General features: G+C 38.9%; 1 protein-coding gene across 1 annotated transcript in view; it reads right to left on the minus strand.

The window, feature by feature from the left end:
• Positions 1 to 2,185: 2,185 nt before the first annotated feature.
• Positions 2,186 to 24,992, minus strand: part of G3BP1 (G3BP stress granule assembly factor 1) — a 38,538-nt gene continuing 15,731 nt past the window's right edge. The window contains exons 3-12 of the mRNA XM_070414556.1: positions 22,975 to 23,056; positions 21,418 to 21,591; positions 17,167 to 17,257; positions 16,186 to 16,279; positions 14,602 to 14,803; positions 13,345 to 13,446; positions 12,974 to 13,085; positions 12,630 to 12,758; positions 12,204 to 12,313; positions 2,186 to 6,711 (exon numbers count right to left, since the gene is read on the minus strand). Coding sequence (XP_070270657.1) covers positions 6,505 to 6,711; positions 12,204 to 12,313; positions 12,630 to 12,758; positions 12,974 to 13,085; positions 13,345 to 13,446; positions 14,602 to 14,803; positions 16,186 to 16,279; positions 17,167 to 17,257; positions 21,418 to 21,591; positions 22,975 to 23,056 — 1,303 coding nt within the window. The 3' untranslated portion in view covers positions 2,186 to 6,504. The remainder of the gene's footprint in view (positions 6,712 to 12,203; positions 12,314 to 12,629; positions 12,759 to 12,973; positions 13,086 to 13,344; positions 13,447 to 14,601; positions 14,804 to 16,185; positions 16,280 to 17,166; positions 17,258 to 21,417; positions 21,592 to 22,974; positions 23,057 to 24,992) is intronic.

Consider the following 24,992-nt stretch of genomic DNA (forward strand, 5'->3'; position numbering starts at 1 on the left):
ACTTAAGTCAGGCCAAGGATGGAAGTACCTCAAAATGACCAGTGACTTCCTCTCTCCTCCACTCCCCCACCCCCCTTAAAATTTCCCAACAATCCCCTCCACTATGAAATGTCATAGTGCCTAAAATTTCTTCAATTAAGTCCTGGCTCTAGGCATACCTCCCTTTTGAAAATGAAAACAGAAATACATTAATTCATTCAACTCAATGAGTCATCATTAAATGCCTCTTTCCTATAGTCACTGTACCTTCAGTGGAGTGCTGGGATTAATTTCCCAGTCCTTGTCCTCTAGGAGCTGTGGTCTAATGATGTAGTATAACAGATTCAGGTCATTCTAATTCCAGGTTGAAGGCATAAGTTTTCAGCTAGGAGAAAGGTAGAAAGTGCTCTAGGAACACATATTTTTTAAAAATGAAGATTGGGACAGACTGTCAAACAGAAGGGACAATGTGGAAGGAAAGAATATGGGAATGAGTTTGTTCCTCATTTCAAATTCTGGCCAGATCAACCACCAAATAAAGGTTCCCCGCTCCTGTTGCAGATCTTTTCTCTCTCAGGGAAAAAGAACAATTAGTTCTTGAACTGGATCTTCAAAAAAAATGACTTTGATGGCAAGGAATCTGGACGGGGGAGAGCAGATGCAAGTGTATCTTCAGGGAAGAGAGAGGCACTTGAAGCCACGGAGTCGCAATGCCTGGCCTCTCAGAGGAGCCAGGAGTAGTTCAGGATGGCTGGAGCATCGCTTCCATGAAGAATTGGGAAAAATCACTGGAAAGGAAGGTTAGGACCCTGATACACACACGGCACTGCCAGGCACTGAACAGGGTACCTGTCTAAGACCAAATGGCTGCCCCTTAGGAGCTTACAGTTATAATACAAGGTGGAGAAGCACCACAATGTACAGAATGTAAAATGCTGACAGATTTAGGAGAAAATTACAGCTGAGTTTCAGCTATTAACACATTAGGATACCCAATAGCTTTCTGACAGCTAGTAGTAAACCCATCCCTGAGGGGAGCACATGTTAATGTCTTTCAACAGGCCCTGGTAGAAGTGGGCATTAAGACAGTTCTAAGGAAATGGAGTAAACCTAGGTATGAAAACTGAGCTATATAGGAGCAACTGAGTGAGCATGTAAAATGTGGCTCCTTTCTCTTTCTCCCATATCCGGATCTTCAGCCAGCCCAGGGAGGACTAGCAATCCCCTCCGTGTTACTTCTACAGGCCGATCTGGGACTCTGTACCAATAATTAATTCTCTGAGCACCTAGATCTTTGGAAAAATGAAGGTGTTATACAAATCATTTTAGTCCTTTCCAGCACTAACTTTCTATGATTCAATGAATTCTAGGAGCCTCTTCTGTCGCTTGTGCTAATAATCAGAATGAGAAGAAATCTTTTAAGAAAACATTCAATTGTTTCTCATTTTAAAATTATGGTTTTTTTCCTTATAAATCACAAAATGATTTCTATACCATCAGCTAAGTTCCACCTCCACGTCACTCATCTTCAAAAGCTAACAACTACCTATATGAATTTTTTTTAACAAGTTATGTTCTACAATCTACTTAAGTGTGCACTGAATCTTTAAAGGAAGGGAAGTTCTTTTCTTCTCCTTACTCCCTTATGCCAGCTTCTCAGCATGTCTTCATTTAAAAGGGCCAAATCAGTATACATACACAATCTTCACAAAGACATTTAAGAATTTAAATAAAATCCAAAGTAAAATAGGTGGTTCTAACAAAGCTTGGGGCAAGTTTCAGTAACCAAAATGGATAATTATAACAATAGTTAAAACTGCTTATATCCAGATTAAATAAAACATGATCATCCCGGAAATTACTACCAAAATAGGCAAACTTCCCCTAAGTGGGTTTATGAAAAAAGATTTGTTAAAATAATTCAATAGTAAATTTTTGGTAAACATCCCTTAATTTTCTTTTTTTTTTTAAAATAAGACACATTGGGTAGATGAAAGTCCCTTGGAATCTGTGACATGGGCCACGTTTCAAAGTGCAAAACGTGTGGATTTCTAGTTGGCCAGGTCACATGGTTTATGGGAGTAATAGTGGAACTGACTTCCAATACTATTTTCTTCTCTCAAGGAACTAAAAAAAAAAGCTACCAGGTTCAAATGGAAATTGGAGGAGAAGAGACTATCCAAGGTTTTCAAAATAAGTCACATAATCAAAAAGCAAACAACCTTTATTCTAAGCCATACTGTAGCATAAATCAAAACAAATAAAACTAGTGCTTTTAGGCCGCCTCTAATCAACTCTTTATTCATTCAGGCCACGATGAGAGACTGTTTCATGAAAGCACAAGCAAAGCAGTCTAATTTCAGCATTACTCTGAGCTACATACATAGTCACTAAAAAGAATATAAATGGAAGTTTTATCTCACATGTGCCACCATTTTTCCTTTAGTTTAGTAAGAATTCACAAGCCTGCCTATGGTCCCCAGAACTTCAATATCACAGTATACAAATGAAAATCCCAAAAGGAATTACTACCTTAAAAGCAGAAATCCTTACATAATTATCTAGTACCACATAGCCAATACTTGATCAGCAAGTTAAATCTACAACCTCATTCCACATAAGACATTGCTAAGTTGCTAACATTCATTCCTAAGGTTTTTAAACATTTGTGAAAGACTGTCATGATTATCCAATGCCCATTTTCAGTATATTAGGCAATTAGCTAGAACCCTATATTCAAATAAATGTTGAAGTTGCTTCTTTTTAAAGTTCAAGATTGCTTAATTAAAAGGTCATCTGTATGTAGTTCCTGCAGAAAGTCTTTTAAGTAGCACAAAAATAAAACTTCAATATAAAAGATATCTTTAGATCAGTAGGTTTGACAAATGCAACCATTTACATAAAAGAAATAGGCCATTCAGCATAAACAATGGTCTACAAATTTAAACCTCATAGGAAGATTATTTCCATACAGATTCTAACGAATTATTTTCTATAAAGTGCCTCATTTTCCACTAACTCATTAAACTCTACAAGGATTTTCAAATAAAGGGGTGAAGGAAGTATCAGAGGATGGCAGTTATAAGCACAAAACATAACTGCTATAAATTCACCTGGATTATGCTCTGATAAAAATATTATTCACATCCAGATTTCTAAATGTATTATCAAACCAGATAAGAAATTAATCTAACAAGTCATTATTGTTACCAAATAGTCTGCATATCAAAAGAAGCCCTATACAAATCATTTACATTATATTATTTACCCTATGGAAATGAAGAACAGAAATGCTAACCTTGTTATCAATGTTTTTTAGACCCTGGTTTCTATACTGTAGTAATTATATGGTCATATCCTATATCTTGATATGTCATTCAAATGTACATATGTAGGCATTTTGGTTTTGGAAAAAAAGCATCAGTTTCGGAGGTCAATCTGCTCCTTGCTACATGGATGGTTTGGAGGCCTAGTCACATAGCTGCCCTGATGCCGTTTCTCCTTTATCTATTACTTTGGGGAAAACAGTACCTAATCCACAGAGTCGTGAAAATTATTTTTCCAACCTAAACTAAAGTGCAATTTAACTAATACTGTGCAGTAACCTACTCAAATAATTATTTTTGGATAATTCTTTTCACTGCTCCCCAGCAAAAGCTCAAAAAGTTGAGAACAAAGGCATACACAAGTCAAGACCAACCTCACCATAAAAGCAAATAAAAGTACTTTTTTAAGTCCCAAGGTGTATTTATTTTCAACAGTTCTTAAAAGATAAAGATGCACATTGAACTAATCTTATACCTAGTAAGTTACTAGGTAAGTAAGTAAGGGTGTTAAGCTCAGTAGAAAAGAACTAGACACTGGGCCATTCCTAGAAATGAAAAATTATATTTTAAAACCTGAAAAGATTGAATATGATGAGCTGATGCTGCCTATAGAAAAATCTTGCCTTATTTTATTTTCACTTTGTATCTGTGTGAATATATGTATCTCTACGGTATCATGTTTATTCCATCAGCAATAATGGAAACAAAGATACCAGGATTTTTATAGTGTTAAAACATGACGCTAAATCCTACATATAAAAGTCCTATGCTATTCAAAACCCCACAATCACCCAAATTCTGATGAGCTGAAATTACTCAAGTAAACTTTTGTTTTCTGGGATTACACAGTAACTCCCTGCAACAAGTTACAAGCAGCATCTAGCATAATGCTACCTTCTCCAAAAATTTTTTAAAACCACATATTGGTACAAATGAAGGGAAATGAGATAACTTACAGTAGATGTTACTATAATTGCTGAAAGAGCTATCTATTTGCTAATTCATTTATTTTTATTTATCTGAAGCTTTACTGCAAAGGAATGAGTCTTCAACTCCAGTTGTAGTAATCCACTGCTCCGCCCATCATGCATTTATAGGAAACTATCTATTTTTAATGCAGTTGCTTCATTTTTACAGAACATGTGCATTGTTGATACCTACCCACTAAATGCCAAATGCAGTGTCCCCCTCCAACACCCTTCACAATCTCACACATTTCCAATGTCCTCTAGTCTAGGATATAACAGCCCCAAATTGGGTACCATGGCATCTAGTTAGTACCCTTAAACCTGAGTAGAAAGAACTCCTATTTTGAAATGCATGGTTTAGTATTCACTTGTGAAAAATGATTTTTAGGTTATCCATAATTTATGTCTTTACAGTTACTGCAAAAATAACTCAGGCTAAGTTTTTTTCCTTTCTACAACAAGCTTAATATAAGCTACAGAAGTATAAGCTGGATTTCTCCTAATTATCACTGGCTAGGCCAAATGAAGTGGTTACCAAATAATCATTTAAACTGAACACCAAAACAGCCGTGTGATTCAGTTATATAAGTTTCTTTATATGAAGGAGATGCTGCCAATTTTCAAATATTTGAGGTATTGAGGACCAACTGATAACATCAAATTTCATTTTAGTTTAAGACTACACCCTTCAGCAAACCTAGTTTCCCAGTAACAGAAAAACAAACATTCCTATTCCTACTCACACTATCCTCAAACAACAGTCCTAAAGATGAATACTGTTAGAAGAAAATAAGTTAAATTTGACAGCCTTGTTGCCCTTCAACTAATAACAATGATAAGATACTACACAAAGGCTTGCTTCACAAATGTGTAAACAAAACCTTCACCCAAGTCATACACAGCACTCAACAAACATACTATGTAAAACGAGTATTAGCCTACATGTCAGATTAAATTTTCTTCCCAGAAATATTTTAATAAGAATTGGCCATTTCAAAGAAACACCCACTGCATGTCCATCGATAAAAGAGAACCAGTAAAACAGAAAATTTACCGTATAGCTATGATTTAAAGGAAAAAGACTAGCAGACACTCAAGCATACCAGCAAAGTCCAATATGAAAATCACATTCCTTCTTGTGGGCTGATTAGAATTCTGAATAGATACCAAAATAAAATGCTGAGCTATTTAGGTCAAAGGACCTCTACAGAAGCACCCGTCCTCAAGGCATTCCAGTTTGAGACTCAATTTCAGACTAAAGCATAACAAGTGAACAGAAGACGCACAGTGAAAGAGGGGTTCCACAATTCCCAACATACTCTGAACCTGGAAAAAAACAAATCTAGACTTTTTTTTATTATTTTTCTTTAAACAATTGCCAAGACCGGAATCAAAGATAAATAGAAGGCACAACAGTTTTGCTCTGGTTTTGTGTTCCTCGGATTGTGGTGGGGAGGGTGTTGTCTTTTCTTGTTTGTTTAACAAATACAAATTAAACATGAAAATAAATTCTACTTCAAAAAAACCCCTAATAATTTAAGAAAAGCATATCAGTTGCATTCTAGACATTTAAAACCTATCTCACAATTTAAATTTCAATGGTAAAAAGAGTGGATTTTATAATTGTTTTGTGATCACATATCAAAAGAAAAAACTTCACTAACATCTTTTATTCAGTTTTTATCCATACCAGCGAGAATCAAAATTGTCAATTTTTCCAATGGCAGTTTCTCCACACCAGAAGGTAGTCATGACTCTCAAAAGAAACAATTTTGGGGTTTTTCCTGCCTTCAAAATGTTTATCAAATCCTGTATTTCTCAAAGGCTTTTGAAACATGTAGAAAATAAGTAAGAAATATCCCAATGAATGAAACATACCAAATGTCAGTAATAAGCGACACATTCCTTTGGGGAAAATGGCTGTTTAAAAAAAAAAAAATCCAGTCTGTATATGCAAAGCAAGGAAATTCAGTCTTTTTTTTTTCTTCTTTAAAAATCCATTTTTCCTAAAATATCATTCCACAAAATTGGAAGTGAAGGAATAAAAGGTGAGGAGAGAAAAGAGGAAGGGAGGGAACACACACCATTAACACAAAAAGTAAAATTGTACAAACTTAAGCAGTTTATAAGAGACCAGGGTCATACTGCAAGATACCAAAGGATGGTTGAAGAAATCACCATTCTGCAGGAACGGGGTTTGTACTGCTGCGTGAAGATCAGTGAAGAGCAATTCACTGCCTTGGAGCAATTCCCCTTCCCACTCCAAATCCTGGTTTCTGCACCATGCCTCCACGGGGAGGGCCTCTCATTCCACCACCCAGCCCACCTCGAGGGCCTCCGGGTCCCCGCAGGCGGTTATCTCGCCGGTCTCCTTCCCGGGCAGCTCGATTCTTCTTCTCTTCCACATTCAGACGAACCTCACCCCTGAACATGATGGGCTGTAAGAGTCAAGGTGAGAAGATTTACACACAGTGCTGACCAACTACCAACTATCAAGGTTAAAACAAAGCTATTATACAGAACCAGCAGCTTACAAATCACCTATGTCCTCACAGTTCAGTTTTTGTTTTAAATTCAGAATATATAATGTTCCCATTAACAAAAACATGGAAAGGTGATTAGATATGCAGGAGTATGCAGGCTAGTTCAAAAAAGTCCATTTAAACAGCATAGGAGCACAAGGTACTCTAATTGTACTTTATTAAAGTAGATCTTATTTTCCCATAGAATTACATAAATACAATATAAGAATTGTCATCTCTATGAATTTCAAGCCTTTGAATAAAACCCCATCACCTAATGTGGAAAGATTGTGCTGCACATACTTATACAAAGTACATATGCTTCTCAAAAGCTTTAATTTTATCGAAATAATAATGTCCCATCACACGGATTCGTGCACACGGAAAGGAAATTAATTAGAAGTAATATTTTAATATCGTTATTCACGTCTTGTTAATGAAAAGAAAATAGGATTCTACCAAGTCTCCTATCTACCTACTCCAGGACTTCTGTGAGGATCAAATGAGATGAGGCACGGGAAAACGCTTCACAAACATTTGGTTAAACTGTAAAATGTTTGCACCTGGCTATAAAGCAAGTTGGGTTCCTTGGCTAAAGAAACTCCAAGGAGGCTAGTCTCTAGCGAGAGGACGCCCAGTGTTGCTATGTGACGTCATTACCCGGCGCCCACAGCCACCATTTCCAGGCTGGGCTGGGTTGTGGGGCACATTTTACGCTATGGGGTCTTAGCAGCGTTGGCTGCAATTTGGTGGGGTGTCACTCCAGAGAGGTGGCAGGGCCTGTGACCCTCTTGGGGGAAGCCCAGTGTTGGTTTGTTGGCGCCAGGTCCTTGGTGCCACTTATTTTTAAATGGCCAGGGTGCGTCACTGCAGCTCCTGCATTGAGCATCTGCTCCCTGGTGGTCAGTGCATCATAGTTACTGGTAGGACAAACACTTAGCCTTTTATATCTATAATAACAATAAAAGCGTAATATGCAAATCAACCGAATGGCTGAACAGCAGAATGACCATCTGGACAACCATCCGGATGACTGTCTAGTCCAGGGGTGGGCAAACTTTTTGACTCGAGGGCCACAATAGGTTCTTAAACTGGACCGGAGGGCCAGAACAAAAGCATGGATGGAGTGTTTGTGTGAACTAATATAAATTCAAAGTAAACATCATTACATAAAAGGGTACGGTCTTTTTTTTGTTTTGTTTTATTCATTTCAAACTGGCCGGATCCAGCCCTCGGGCCGTAGTTTGCCCACGGCTGGTCTAGTTGAAACCAGGGATGCGAGGGCAGAGTCCCTTGCATGAATTTCATGCCTCTAGTATATAGAAAAATTTCACAAAATGCTATTTGCCTTAGTAGAATTTTGAAAATACTGAGGACAATGAAGATAACATTATCTTATTAAAAGGAAAAAGAAAACACATACACACTAAGTCTTTGGCTTTCCTTTTCACCCAATAGAGCTAAAGTAGGAACAAAGGTTTACTTCAGATTCTAATGAATTCAATGTACATGTTTCATTAGCAATCCTGTTTGCTAACTGAAATATTTTTAAAAATAAATATCTAACAGAACTTGCTCTGCAGATACATGTTCTATATGCTTCACATGTATTCTCTCATTTGACCTTCACAACTCTCTGAGGATTGTTGTTATACCTATTTTAGAGGCCAGCAAACTATGGGCCAGGAAGGTTGAGGAACACTCAGCTCATGGGCCACAGCACTAGTGAGTGAGTGATGGAAGAGGACTGTAAACCAAGCCATCCGGACTGGAAAGTATAAGATTTGAACCACTACGCTACACAAAAACATGTCAAATATCATGGTCATCAGACTTATATAAGCTACTTCTGTACTCATAAAAAATTACTGAAGGGATTTCTATCAATACAGTGAGATGAGGGAAAAATTAAGTTACATCTGAAGTCCCCAAACTACAAAGACATAATCTGAAAGTATACATTTAAAAAAGGCTTTTTTGAATTCTAATTTATACTTTAAATTCTAATTAAACATATATTTATATTTGCACATTTATATTTTATTTAACACTTAAGATAAATGTAAGTATTTTTATATAAATCACTTCACACACAATCTGAAGCACTGTTACAGGCAATCTTCTAATACAACGGGAAGAATAAAATCATATTAAAGTCTGAAAGATTAAAGGGACATAGGTTTGGGCTGGGATATTTTGAAACATAGTTATGGAAAACATCTCTGGGAGTTATCATAAGGGTAGAAGCAATCTGAATGAAAAGGTATCAGACATACGGCCCCTTTTCTGAGAAAATTTACTTCAAACAATTCTTATACATAAAGATGCCCTGGCTTACCCACATTCATTAAAAGAAACAAATCCCTATCTTGGGCAATTAACGAGGAAGCCAGTATGGGAATATCATACCCTGCAAGGCAGGAGTGAGGAACCATTTTTCTGCTAAAGGCCAGTTGGGTATTTATAACATCGTTCACGGGCCATACAAAATTATCAACTTAAAAATTAGGCTGCTAGATTTAGTCAAACATTTAATTAACTCAACCCTAATGCCTTGGCATGCCAAATAATTTTGCAGGCCTTATACAGCCCACGGGCCAGATGTTCCACACCCCTGCTGTAAGGAAACAATTCAAGGCTGCGCCACAAAACTTGGCCACTAGACCTATTGCATACTCAATGATGGATTTATCCAAAGCCTACTGGAGATTTCTGGGTTCAATATTCTGTGGCCTTCGTGAGATAATAAGTTAGTTTCTCACTTCTCAAAGTTGTGCAGGAGATGCTTCACAAAAATAGTGGAGTCAATGTACACATCTCACTGGCACTCAAAATGCATACGTACAGGTTAAGGCTCACATAATATTATGACCACATCAAACTTTGCAGAATATATCCATTAACATTCTGGAGAACCTCTGGGAAATAATGATATACCACATTCCTATTACATGGTTAATAAGACCTGTAGTTTTAATTTGCAGAGACTGAAAGCAGATTAGTGGTTGCCACTCCTATTACATGGTTAATAAAACCTGTAGTTTTAATTTGCAGAGACTGAAAGCAGATTAGTGGTTGCCACGGGCTGGGTAGAGAGGATATGGGAAGAGACAGCTTAATGGGTAAGGACTTACTTTTGATGAAAATGTTTGGGGGTTTTTTGGTTTTGTTTTGTGGGTGTTTTTTTTTCTGATTTCTTTTTTTATTTCAGAGAGGAAGGGAGAGGGTGAGAGAGATAAAAACATCAATGATGAGAATCATTGATTGGCTGCCTCCTGCACGCCCCCTACTGGGGATAGAGCCTGCAACTTGGGCCTGTGTCCACTGAGCCAAATTAGCTAGGGCTGATGAAAATGTTTTGAAACTAGATAGGTGTTAATAAATGTTACTGTACTGTTCTAAATTTATTGGGGGTACTTTGTAAATTATATAAATGTCTAACCACTATGCTGCACACCTTATAATATTGACTGTCAATGATAATAGAAACCATTTTTTAAAAGAAACAAACACATTAAAAAGTTTGAAAATAGAACTAAGGCCATAGCCGGTTTGGCTCAGAGGATAGAGCGTCGGCCTGCGGACTGAAGGGTCCCTGGTTCAATTCCAGTCAAGGGCACATGCCTGGGTTGTGGGCTCGATCCCCAGTAGGAGGTGTACAGGAGACAGCCAATCAATTATTCTCTCTCATCATTGATGTTTCTCTCTTTCCCTACCTCTCTGAAATCAATAAAAATTTATTTAAAAATAAGTAAATAAAATAAAACTAAGATGAGCCAGTGTGGCTCAGTTTGTTGGGAATTGCCCCATGCACCAAAAGGTTGATGATTTGAAAGTTGATTGTTCGATTCACTGTCAGGGCACATGCCTGGGTTGTTGGCTGGATCTCCACGAGGGGGCCTTCAGGAAGCAGCTGATCAATGTTCAGTTCTCACATCGATGCTTCTCTTTCTCCCTCTCCCTCTCCCATCCTCTCTAAAAATTCAATAAAAATATTTTAAGCCCTAACCGGTTTGGCTCAGTGAATAGAGCATCAGCCTGAGAACTGAAGGGTCCCAGGTTTGAGTCCAGTCAAGGGCATGTACCTTGGATGCGGGCACATACCCAGTAGAAGGTGTGCAGGAGGCAGCTGATCGATGTTTCTCTCTCGTTGATGTTTCTAACTCTCTATCCCTCTCCCTTCCTCTCTGTAAAAAATTAATAAAATATATTAATAAAATATTTTAAGACTTAATTTTGTTTTGTGAATTTTACCTCAAATTTTAAAAAATGAGGGTTTTTTTTGCCGAACCGGTTTGGCTCAGTGGATAGAGCGTCGGCCTGCGGACTCAAGGGTCCCGGGTTCGATTCCGGTCAAGGGCATGTACCTTGGTTGCGGGCGCATCCCCACTGGGGGGCGTGCAGGAGGCAGCTGATCGATGTTTCTCTCTCATTGATGTTTCTAGCTCTCTATCCCTCTCCCTTCTTCTCTGTGGAAAATCAATAAAATATATTTTTAAAAAATAAAATAAAATAAAATAAAAATAAATAAAAAAAATAAAATAAAAAATGAGGTTTTTAAATTCCCATATCCATCCAAGAAAATTAACAATTATTTATCTCTCTGTTCTTCTCTACTACTAGTGCTACAGGAAGTATTTTTTGCTAATGAAAGTTGTCGGGGAAAAGAAGAGTTCTTTAGAACTATCAGTAAGATAATTACAATTCTACGAATCCCTCTGTAATTAGACTAACAGTGATTTTTAAAAAAATATATTTTTATTGATTTCAGAGAGAGAAACATCAATGATGAGAGAGAATCATGGATCGGCTGGCTGCCTCCTGCACGCCCCACATTGGGGATTGAGCCGGCAATCCTGGCATGTGCCCTTACCCGGAATTGATCTAAGGAACCCTTCAGTCCGCAGGCCGACACTCTATCCACTGAGCCAAACAGGCTAGGGAAGACTAACAGTAATTTTAATAAAAGTGGTTTCAGGTAATGTGACTCCAAACCCAGACTACTTATAGAATAAAAGGCAAAGCTCCTCATAGTTATGACCCAGGCTGCAGTTTTATACCAAGACTACCCAGGGCAAACAGGCTCTTAAAATATCTTAGCTAAATGCAACATTGTATTTCATGTTCTACACAATAAGCCACCACCAAGAAAAGGAATTTGCATAACTCTCAGTGAATCGGGAATTATTCTCATCATTCACTTATTAAAAAACTAAGTTATTTAGACAGAAGCTTTGTTTTTCTAAACTCCCAGGCAGTTCTTTTGATACTAAGGGTTGAACATCATAGAATATATTACCAAACATGTTGGAATAAATTGCACTTTACATATCAACCATAGTTAGAAGGATAAATATTCCAAGAGCCAACACACATGCTTATAAAAAAAAAAATGAAAAGCTGCTTACCCTGTTGCTAAGGACCTTTTGAACAGGCTCAGAATCATCAAACACAACAAAACCAAAATTGGGTAATTTCCCACCGCTGTTAATGCGCAGCTCCACCACATTCCCATAATCTGCAAGTGAAATACAAATTCTCAAATAACTTATTAGGACATTTCATTTAAATATTACACACACACTATCCAATACGACATGGCTATAGAGTACTTGAAATGTGGCTAGTTCAAAACAAGACATGCATTAAGTCTAAAAATACATGACTCTGAAGACTGAGAATAGAAAAATATATACCATCTTTTACATATTTTTATATGTTGAAATGACAGCTTAGATACTTTGTGTTAAATAATTACATATGTGACTCATCTTCTATTTCTATTGGGCAGTGCTGCATTAGATGAAGCTAGTGTTTAAAACTCAATCACCTACTTTGAAAGAAATCTTTAAGCTCTGATTTGTCGACCTCATGAGGCAGATTGCCAATGAAGAGTTGGTGACTGTCAGGGTGTCGCACGATTCTTCGGGGTTCAACATCGCCTTGCTCACCAGCCTCACGGACTTAAGAGAAAACAAAAGCAACAATGAAAGACAAAGACATGTTTCAGTGACTATTACATACAAGTGTTTTCTCTTTACCCTAAATACAGGTAATTTCAACTCTCAGGTAATTTTTTAATCTAAGAAAATATTGAGCACTGCCCTCCCCCAAAGAAAAACAAGGTACCCACTTCAAAATCCCCCAAACTAGAAAAGTCATCCTTCTGAGCTCTTACTTGGTCTAGGTCCCCTCTGGGGAGGAATATTTATCCGTTGTTCTCGAACTCTTTGATCCCTCTGAGGCCTCTGCGGTGGAATCTGAGATTCAGGCTTAGACTCTGGGCGAGGCTGAAACATTTCTAAGTTAACTTTTGTGTAAAAACAAAGCAAGCTTACTTTTTTTCTTGTGAAGTTTCTTAGCTAACAATAAGGTTTAAACTAGAATATGACAATTCTCTCTCACACACAAAAATCATTAAAACTATCTTTTACCCTTCTCCTCTGGTCTTATAACATCAGTTTCCACATTCTCTAAAGCACTATGAAACCACAGTACACAAAATAAAAATAAATTTGCCTTAATATGCAAGCTGAATGAGAAATTCACCTGTGAAGCTGGTACTTTAACAACGTGAGGTGGTATCCCAGTAACTGGAACAGCTCCACTGGGTGGAAGGTTCTTACTGGTCACAGATGCCCAGGAAAATGTCTAAGGCAACAAACATCAATACCAGCTGATTATACTATATATTAAAACAATATAAAAGCCATTAGTTCTTGATTTCTTGTACATGATATATGCATCACATTTTCATAGGCAAGGTAGTTTATAATTATCTTGAGATTACCCCCCACCCCCCCATTTACAAATTTAGTACTAAAATTTCTTAGAAATGCTATGATATAAACACTGATCCAATGTTATCAACTTTAGAGTTATCGTAAACCCCTTTTCTATCCATATAAAATCACCAAATTCTGTTATTTAACTCTGAATTATCTTCTTGCCATGTCCCTAATCCAAAATATCATTCATTCTCTCTCTCCAGAATATAACAGCCACCTAACAACTGATCATTCATTCTCAATCCAGCCAACCCACTTTTCTACCTGCAAGCTAGTCTCACCATTTCTTTCCTACTTACTCACTTACTAAAGGAGAGACCAAGAACCCTATCCATTTAACAGATAGTTCCCATACCTAGAACAATGCCTACAACATTGGCACTTGAATTAACTGTCAGACAAACATAAATATTATAAGAACCCTGACCCCATAAATACAGCACTAAAACATATTTCTTCACAGAGTACCAAATGTAAAGGTTCTGGGAGTTCAGTTAACATCATCCTGATGTGACAGGAGTTACTGAAAAGTTTCAACACTTTGAAATCAGGTATTCTAATCAGGAAAGTAGTTAGTTACATTTCAACAATTTGTTTCTACTCCTACCATAAAGTTATTCTCAATTAGATTTCATCAAAAAAGAGAAGAAAGTCTTTTGTGTCATATTATTTTTTAAAGATTCATCACCACTTGTTTGTTATAACAAGCATGTAATAATCTTCAATTTAAAAGATGAAATATTAAAAAGATGAGGGGTTGTTGATATGGCGATAAAACAACACCTGAAAATTTCTGGTACAAAAAGTATTCAAGATTCCTTAGAGGGGAAAGCAAAGTTACTTTTGATTTTATAAAGCAATATGCATCTCTTATCTGAGGCATGGCTCAATGTGTAAGAAATTTCCCTGAGCCACCAATATAAAAATGCACATACAGAAGTCAATCAAGCATAACAAAAGAGAAGAGAGATTTAAAAGTAAACCAGAAGGAGGATAAAAATAAAGACATGCTGCACACCCTCAAGTCTTCCTGCGCTGTCTGAGCGATGTCTGTGGGTGCTGGAGAAGAACTCTTCTGAGAATCCTCAGGAGCCGTTTCCTCCAATACTGGCTCACACTTCTCCTCCTGGATTTCAGATACGGGTTCTTGTTCCGGTTCTGGTTCAGGATCAGGCTCAGGTTCAGCAACAGGTTCCTCTAAATGTTCTTCCAAGTCATTGCTTTCACAGAAAAATTTGAGAAATATCATTCTGCCTCCACTGATTTAGCAAAAAATTCTCAAGTATTTATTAATTAACTATAGAGACTTGAACCCAAAAAAGATATAAGAAATACATGTCTGAGTATTAAAACAAGACAATTTTTTAGAAAAGCACTCAATGAGTCTGGCCAGTGTGGCTCCCATGGTTGAGTGCTAACCTATGAATCAGGAGGTCACAGTTCAATCCCCAAGCTACAGGCTCGATTCCCAGAGGGAAGCAGCCGACCAATGATTCTCTCTCATTCATTGATGTTTCTATCTTTCCCTCGTCCTTTCTCTCTGAAATTAATAAACCTTAACTACAATTAGATTGGCTCAATTCTCATAAGGAAATGCATCAAAATGGATCAAAACTATTACAATTTACCTATCACACATTACACAACTCTATAGGCTGTGAGAAGGGGGCAAGGGTAGTTGAGCTGTTCAATGGGTACAGTTTCAGTTTTGCAGGATGGAAAGTTCTAGAGATGTGTTTGTACAACCATATGTACATTACACTTAAAATGGTTAAGAAGGTAAATTTTGTTATGTGATTTTACTACACAAATAAAACCTCTCATAATAAAATAGGTTAAAAAAAAGACACTAGTTATGATTCAGAATAGTTCTTAAACTTTCACATAAATCAGTTTGTTAAAGCTGCAGATGTTTTCACCCCTGAAATTCTAACTCGGTAGGTTTGTGGTACAATAAGTCATTTTCAACCAGTAATGCAGGTGAGTACTGTGATAAGTTCATCAGTGCACCTTAAGAAACATTTGAAAATATCCTTTAAGCACTGAATATTAACATTACTGGTATCACATGGCAACACGTAAACATCATAGTAATTCCTATTCCTATCTAACACATTTCTGTTCTGGTTGCAGATTTAAAAAAAAACAAGATACAGTAGCACATTTATTGTCTCAGTTAATTGATGAAATTCTTTACTGCTACAAATCATGTCCGAATTTCTATCGAGTTATGCCTAATCTCTAAACAAGCCCTAGTAACTTTATAACCATCTTCTTCCCCAAAGCACTTAATGCAGTGGCTTGGTAAAATGTGTTCATTACTTGGTAAGAAATCCTAACTCTTTTACACTTCCACCCAGAAAAAACTAAGCCAAAAAGCAACTGGTGGATCCTATTTAAATAGTCCTCATAGTGCCAAGTATATTGAACACATTATAGATTTTTGGAAGCTCAAAGGTACCAAAAGTAAAACCTTTCTTTTGGGAAATTATCACTATTTTCTGAAGTAATTCTGAGATTACATAACTATCCTCCAACAAAGGGAAAGACCAGACAACCCCAATTCTCATGCAGCTCTGGAGAGAAAAACAGTTTTCCTTACCTGACAGTCTGATCATAGAAAGTTCCAGAATCATCAGGTACCACTTCTGGTGTTTGCTGTCTTTCTTCAGGTTCCTCTACTTCTTCCTCAGATTCTAAGTGAGAAAAGAAACTTACAGTAATTTGTGCTTATTTAATTCACAAATAAATTCCCTTTCACAATGTTCATCATAATAAAAAAGGCAGTGACTTAAGAAAAGCAAATATATATTTAAAAAGTCAAGAAAACAAGGCAATTCAGTAAAATCATAGCATAGGCTTTAAGGACACTGTAGTGTCGGGTTAAGAACATGGACTCTGAGGTCATATTGCCAGTAATCCAATACAGGCTCTACCACCAAATCAGCTATATGCCATCGGGAAAATTACTTCTCTGTATTGCAGTGCCCTAATCTACTAAATGGGAACAACAGTGCCTAAAGTACTTATCTATAAGGCTATGGTATTACATAATAAATATAAAGCACTTAGAATCGTCTCAGCCATACAGAAATTGTTCTGAGACAAATCTCCATGGGTTTCTTGTGTTTCTATATGTCTTACAATTGAGGCAATGTCTATCCTTTGTTCCAGACTATCTTTTAAGAACATTTATAGAGCAAACAACCTCGGAAAACAGGGTCTCTCTCCAGATGCAAGGGCAGTCATGTTTACTATCCATTCTAAAAGATCTGGGTTCCCTAAACTTAAGGTTCCATTCTTACAATGCATCCCATTGCAATGCAGGTATCATTTGGACTTCAATGTCCTGTGGAAACTGTGACAAAAAAATGCTACTATTTTTGCTGTAACAGCCTGTCTACTTATGACTTAGGAGTTTTATGTCTTCTACCAATATCCATGAAGCAGACTAACCTGTTAGCTTCAAGTAGGTTAAAAACTTGATGTCTTCATACATCTTGACAATTTCAAGTTGTTAATGAAGAATAGAGCGTATAATGATTAATTAATGCCATCAAAAAAATTTAGGCAAGTAACTTACCCTCCTGAGGCTCAGTGACAAAGCCACCAAAGACCTCATCTTGGTATCTGAAGATATCATTGTGAACGTAGAACTTATTTGCAACAGAGCCCTGCAACACCAACAAAAAGTTATTACTTATTCAGCAGACTTTTAAAAACCCAAATCACCCTACACTGGCAGTTCTCAACTAAGGGCATTATTGCCTCTCCAAGGAACTACTTGGCAATACCTGCAGACATTTCCATTTTCACATAGGGAGTGCAACTGACAACTTTGAGTAGAGGACAGGGATGCTGCTAAACATCCTTCAATGCACAGAACAGCCAGCCACAACAAAGACTTATTGGCCTAAAATATTAACTGTGCCAAGGTGAAAAACCCTACTCTACATTATGGCTGTTAAAATTGACACTCAAATATATGGCTTGCTCTATTTTTTCAAATTATAAGAAAAAGTTTATTTAGAAAGCTACATAGATAGAAGTGAGCCAGATGGGCTGCATAAGCTCAGGAATCAAGTTACAGAAGCAGAGGAAGAACCCTTCGAGCTTAGGAGAGAGAAAGGCAAAGGTAATGTGCCTGGGAGAGGGGTGGTGTCAAGGCGGGGGAGAGTGGAGAAGAAGGGGAAGGGAAAGGCGCTGGCATGCTCCCAAGTGAAAGAGCCTCAAATATATGGTTTGCTTTACATACCAACAGTTGGATGCCCAAAATGTGATAAAGCTTTAAGTATGTAAGATGCCACAGCCCTCACCTCAAATCATTTCTTGAACAATAAATACCTATTGCCAACTTTAGCAGATGTTTTAAATTCCCTATTTTTGTACCCAAGACTATTGATACAAGCACTCAAGAGTAGGGTAGCTGAAAAAGTTTGCCTACACTAGATTAAGACACTCTCGAGTCTAAATCCAAGTATGTCAACTACTAGCTATTCAACCTCTAAGGCTATTTCCTCATGTGTAAAAAGGAATAGCAACATATACCTTAGAGCTTTCAGTATTAAATGAGCTAGACTTTTCCTTTTATATCCCAACTAACCCCATGCAGATTTAGAAAGTCATCAGCAGTTTTACACTGTAGATAATCAAAGCCTTCCTCTAAAAATTATGACTACAATGACATGTAGTTTTCAAAGACAACTGAATTATTTTATGTTCAAACAGTAAAATGATAGGGGTTTTAGGTTCACTATCCTAAACAGAATATTATCTTAAGAGTAACGGTAAAGAAAACATTTAATCAGCAAGTCCTTATTGAGCCATTTCCACAGATTATGCAGATAGGCTTCCTGCCATGGTTCAGTCTGGACCAGTTGGGAAAACAGTACAAAAGCAATTACTCAACATAAATCTGTGGTCCTTTAATAAGCATGATAACTAAAAAGAGCCAGGGCTCCTTGAAGAAAACAGCTGATCCAGGGCTGGGGCTGGGGCTGGAGCTGGAGCAGAGACAGTGCAAGATGAGCCTGAAGTATCTTCTGCCACAAAGTTACAAAGTGATTTATTTATTTATTTTTTTTAAAATATATTTTATTGACTTTTTACAGAGAGGAAGGGAGAGAGATAGAGAGTTAGAAACATCGATGAGAGAGAAACATCGATCAGCTGCCTTCTGCACATCCCCCACTGGGGATGTGCCCGCAACCCAGGTACATGCCCTTGACCAGAATCGAACCCGGGACCCCTCAGTCCGCAGGCCGACGCTCTATCCACTGAGCCAAACCGGTTTCGGCACAAAGTGATTTAAAAAAAAAAAAAAGATACACACACACACCCACACACACACAGGAGCTGGCTTAAAGGGGTTCACACTTGCCATGTCTGGGACATTTTAGACATTGATATAAAGTTAGCAATGGATTAAATCTACCACATAAAGACTTCATGAGTGATAAGAGATAGGAGAAAAGGTGAAACTCTTTACAGTAGAATACCAATTAATATTGAATGATAGAATCAGATAATCATCATTTGTAACTATTCAAAGTAGCAGTTAGTTCCGGCAAGAATCATCAATGAATGAAAAAACTAGTATATAAGTTTGATGAAGAACAGGGTATTTGGCCCTAGCCAGTTTGGCTCAGTGGATAGAGAATCGGCCTGAGGACTGAAGGGTCCTGGGTTCGATTCCGGTCAAGGGTACATGCCTGGGTTACGGGCTCTATCCACAGTAAGGGGGGGCAGGGGCTGCAGAAGGCAGCCAATCAATGATTCTCTCTCATCATTGATGTTTCTCTCTCTTTTTTTTCTCCCTTCCTCTCTGAAATCAATAAAAATATATTTTAAAAAAACAGAACAGGGTATTTGCACAGTCTCAAAGAATTACCCACAATCTACACTAATAAAAGAGAAACATGCAAATTGGTGTCACTCCGCTACGCCCACCCAACGAAAATGGCAGTTAATTTGCATATGAAGACTGAAGGCTCCGGCCGGAGTGAGGAGTGAAGAGTGAAGACTGAAGGGCCCAGCTGCAGCGGAGAAGCCAAGCCTCGCTGCGGCTGCAGTGGAGAAGCCAAGCCTCGCTGCGGCCGGAGGGGAAAAGCCTAGCCTCAAGGCTTGGCTTCTCCACTGCGGCCAGACCAAAGGCCTGGGTCCCAGGTTCTGGAGGAAAACTGGTGCTGGCAGCCAGGGGAAGGAAGGCCTATTGCGCGAATCTTCACGCAACAGTCTTCATATATATATGGTAGTCGACACTCCGGCGTTGGGTGTGGGTGCAAGCAGGGCCAGCACCAACAGTGGGTGCGAGCGATGGCTCCAGCACCGGTAGTTTTTTATATATATATATATATATAAAAAACCCTAATATGCAAATAGACCAAACAGCAGAACAAACAATTGGTTGGTATGACATGTGCTGACCACCAGGGGGCACGTGCAGAACATGGCTGGCATCACCAGCAGGCAGCAGAGTGCAGAACATGGCAGGCATAGGCCGTGGCAGGATGGTGGAGCAGGTGAGTGGGGGCGCCAGACCAAGGCGGGGAGCCGGTCGCTGTCATCAGGGTGAGCCTCTGGTGATTACTGAAAATTCCTTGTTCCGTGCGCCATGGTCCTGCCCAGCACTCACACCTGCTGTCGACGCCAGCCCTACTCGCACCCGCTGCCGGCCCCGATTGCCCCTCAGGGCTTCTCCACCTCTCCCTGCTCCTAAGGGACAATCGGGGCCAGCTGCCACCAACAGCCCCGCTCCCACCCACTACCGGTGCTGGAGCCATCGCTCGCACCCACTGTTGGTGCTGGCCCTGCTTGCACCCACACCCAACGCCGGAGTGTCGACTACCAGCCCCAATCGCCCCTTAGGGCTTTTCCATCTCCCCCTGCTCCAAAGGGGCAATGGGGGCAGCAGCCTCCACTCATAACCGCTACTGGTGCCGGCCCCAATCACTCCATGCCATCAGTGGATGCGAGCAGTGCCGTCGCCATCAGCATGTGGGAACTACGGTGGCAGGAGCAGGGCTGCAAGCAGAAAGGGGACCAGGAGCCACGGTGGAAGGGGCTGGGCAGGGGCATGGAGCATGGAGCATGGGCCAAGACCCAGCCCTGTGCCCACCTCAGCCTCATGGCCCACAGTTCCTTTCAAGGTGCACGAATTCGTGCCCTGGGCCCCCAGTTTATTTATAAATGAGCAAAGTAAAACTTCAGAGTGGCGAAATCTGTTGACCATTGCCTTAAGTGACGAAAATTAACATCGCTAATAAGAGGAATAAAGGAAATCAAGAGCCTCCCTAATATAAGGCACTGAAAGAACATATGTGTATAACCTAAATCTAATCACAAGACATTCAGACAATTCAAACTGAGGCATTCTACAAAGTAACTTGATCATACTCTTCCAAAAGGTCAATGCCACCAATAAACAAAAAATAAAACTAAAGAGACACCAGAGCTATACACAATGTGTATTCCTATACTCAATCTTGGATTGGGGTGGTGGATGGGGATTACTGTAAAGGACATTATTGAGAAGATAGCCAAAATTTAAATATGGACTATAGATTGATAACTATACTATGGTTATGAAATGCTCACTTAAGTATTTGAAGATGACTGGGCATATTTCTAATTTACTATCAAATGGTTTAGAATTTAAAATGATAGGTTAATAGAAAAAGAATTCTAAATGTATGGACAAGTGCTGACAGTGGCTCTAGGTAAGAAGTATATAGAAGTTATTGTACTGTTATTATAACTTTTCTTTAAATTGGAAATTTCAAAATGAATACTTTTTTAAGAGATGCACAACCATTCATTGTTTCTTTTTTCATACCTCAGGAGCAAGGACAAATGTCTGCATGAATCTCCTCAAAGCCTGGTTGTTATTGGAGAGCAACCCCATCACCTGGACCACCACACCATCATTCAAAGTGGCATGAGCATCAACATGGCGAATCTTAGTGTGGCAATTGGTAAAGTTTTGTGACATCACCTTCCTATGGATTTCCTAAGGAATGAAAGCATAGGTTAATGCCTTAAAACTTACACAATCTACAACAACAAAAAATTTCCCACATAACTGTGAGAATTTACATGTTTAAATTACAAACTATACAGACCCTATTCTGATTTGTCTTCTTTTTTTGTATGTAACAGCTTGAGCCAATCTGATGACATATGCCAGGCAGCAAGTTGTCAAATGCTTTCCCATAACTTGCTTCATTTAATATAGTATACTAGAGGCCCAGTGCACAAAATTCGTGCACTTGGGGGGGTGGGGGGGAGTCCAGGATCCCTCAGGACAACCTTCTCGCAGTCCAGGACCCCTCGCACCTTAGCTCTCGGCTTACTGCTCCTTAGCGCTGCCGCAGAGGTGGGAGAGGCTCCTGCCACCGCCACGGCGCTCACCAGCCATAAGTCCAGCTTCTGGCTGAGCAGCGCACCCCCTGTGGGAGCACACTGACCACAGGGGGCAGCTCCTGCATTGAGTGTCTGCCCCCTAGTGGTCAATTTGCATCATAGTGACCAGCCGTTGTGGTCGTTCTGCCATAAAGGTCGCTTAGGCTTTTATAATATAAACTAGAGGCCTGTTGCATGAAAAGATTCATGCAATAGGCCTTCCCTTCCCCTGACTGCCGGCACCAGTTTTCCTCCAGCACCCGGGACCCAAGCCTTCGCTCCGCCGGAGCCGCCTTCAGTCTTTGCTCCGCCTACATATGCAAATTAACCACCATCTCTGTTGGTGGTTAATTTGCATATCTTGCTGATTAGCCATTGGGAGGCATAGCAAAGGTACGGTCAATTACCATTTTTGTCTATTATTAGATAGGATAGATTCCTCGTGACCACTCCTGAGCCTTTTAAATTATTGTCTTGAATAACATACCCAAAAATATTTACAGCCCTCGCCGGTTTAGTTAAGTGGATAGAGCGTAGGCCTTGGGACTAAAGGGTCCCAGGTTTGATTCTGGTCAAGGGCATATGCCCAGTGGCCCAGTGGGGAGTATGCAGGAGGCAGCCAATCAATGACTCTCTCTTATCACTGATGTTTCTTTCTTTCTCTCTCTCTCTCTCCCACTCTCTGAAATCAATAAAAATATAGTTTAAAAAAAATTAGAAAAGAAAGTTTATAATAGATGACCCCATGCTAAAACCAATAATCTCCTCATATAAAAAAAACCTTCACAATATATAATACAAAATGAGCAATGTGACATAAGCATTTCAGTAACTACCGTATTAACCAAATAGTCATTAAATACCTAAATTTTTTTAAACTTGACAAATTTGATCTTTCAGTATCAGCCAATCTATTAAGCATGCATCTACCTCAACTTTAGGGATTATTTTCTAGCTACTAAACCACCTACATAAAGCTTGGTATGCTTACTTTCTGTCCATAGACTGCATCTGCTGGCTTTCCATTTGAATCCAATCCCCCGTGGACATAAGAAGAGTTCTTTCCATAAAATCTGTCAAACAGGAACATAATTTACTTGTCATCTTCCTAAGACCAGGTATTAATTTTTCATGTTTGGTACTTAACTGCCTCAGCGGCAGATTCTTGGAAGCAAGAATGTGCTTTCTTGCCCTAACCCAGCAGTTCTCAACCTGTGGGTCGCGACCCCTTTGGGGGTCTAAGGACCCTTTCACAGGGGTTGCCTAAGACAATCAGAAAACACATATATAATTACGTATTGTTTTTGTGATTAATCACTATGCTTTAATTATGTTCAATTTGTAACAATGAAAATACATCCTGCATATCAGATATTTACATTATGATTCACAACAGTAGCAAAATTACAGTTATGAAGTAGCAATGAAAATATTTTATGGTTGGGGGTCACCACAACATGAGGAACTGTATTAAAGGGTCGCAGCATTAGGAAGGTTGAGAACCACTGCCCTAACCGGTTTGGCTCAGTGGATAGAGTGTCGGCCTGCAGATTGAAGGGTCCCAGGTTCGATTCCAGTCAAGGGCATGTACCTTGGTTGCGGGCACATACCCAGTAGGGGGTGTGCAGGAGGCAGCTGATCGATGTTTCTCTCTCATCGATGTTTCTAACTCTCTATCCCTCTCCCTTCCACTCTGTAAAAAAATCTATTTTAAAAAAAAAAAAGAAAGAAAAGACAAGACCTAGAAAGGGGAACAGGGACCAAGATTTAAAAAGAAAAAAAAAAAAAAAGAATGTGCTTTCTTTTTCATCTTTGTACACAATCATGGATCCATCCCCTACATGTCAGTAAACAATGCTGAGTAGGAATGGACTTGGTCAATGAGGTGAACAGTTATTTTACAACTCACACCTTCCAGGTTTCAGAGTAGGATGATCATGTTGAGAAGGATCTTGGAGTTAATATCAGGAAGGCCACTTAAAATAAAACAAGAGTCCCTGTTTTCACTCAAGAAGAAATCAGGCACTTTGAAATAGATGAGGACACCTATAATCTCCATAGACTTGGAGAGTCCTTTCGTATCTAAGAATGCAGGTGAGGAATTCCCATTAAAACCCAGTAAACTCATCATGCAAGTGTGTTTTAGTAGTTTTTAGTAATGCTTGCTGATGCACTACAAGCTGGAGATTTTAATCCCCATAGCTTTTTCATTTTCTTCTATCCTTGACTGCTGTGTTCTCATTACAATACTATACTGGATCAGGAAAGCCAACTCACAGTTAACCACCCTATAAGGATTTCTTGATATCTGTACTTTATATAAATAATTTTTCACATTGGCCTGCACAAGGCCCTGAGTTCAATCCCCGGCACCTCCACCAAAATAATAATAATAATAATAATAATAATAATAACAATTTTTCACAAATGAGCCATTCTACATCTTGACTACTTCCCCCACCCCCCAAAAAGGGAAAGATCTGGGCTCACAAGACCCCAAGTATATCTTTTAATTGTTAGTTATTAAAAGGTTGCACATCAGCCAGTGAAATCAATTCACTGCTGGTAAGCCACTTTTCATACCTCAGAGATAAAATGTGAAAAAAAAAAGATGTCTTAGAATCAATAAATATCAATACTGACAAGAAATATATGAATGTCCTTGGTTAGTGTCTTTCAAAACCTGCTTCTTAAATTCAAATTTACCTAACTTCTCTAAGGGTACAGAATAAAATTTTGACCTAAAACACAACAAAAGGCCCAGCCGGTGAGGCTCAGTGATTGCGGGTGGAGAGTGGTTGGCAGTTTGATTCCTGGTCAGGGCACATGCCTGGGTTTTGGGCTTGATCTCCCATGAGGGGCATGCAGGAGGCAGCCAATCGATGTTATCTCTCATCGATGTTTCTATCTCCCTTTCCTTTCCTCTCTCTCTAAAAACATTAACACACACACACACACACACACACACACACACACACCTAAAAAGTTTTTTTAATAAAAAATAAAACA

Source organism: Myotis yumanensis, unplaced genomic scaffold (assembly GCF_028538775.1).
Source record: "Myotis yumanensis isolate MYYU_CA2020_CCGP unplaced genomic scaffold, mMyoYum1.0.hap1 SCAF_5, whole genome shotgun sequence".
NCBI lineage: Eukaryota > Metazoa > Chordata > Mammalia > Chiroptera > Vespertilionidae > Myotis > Myotis yumanensis.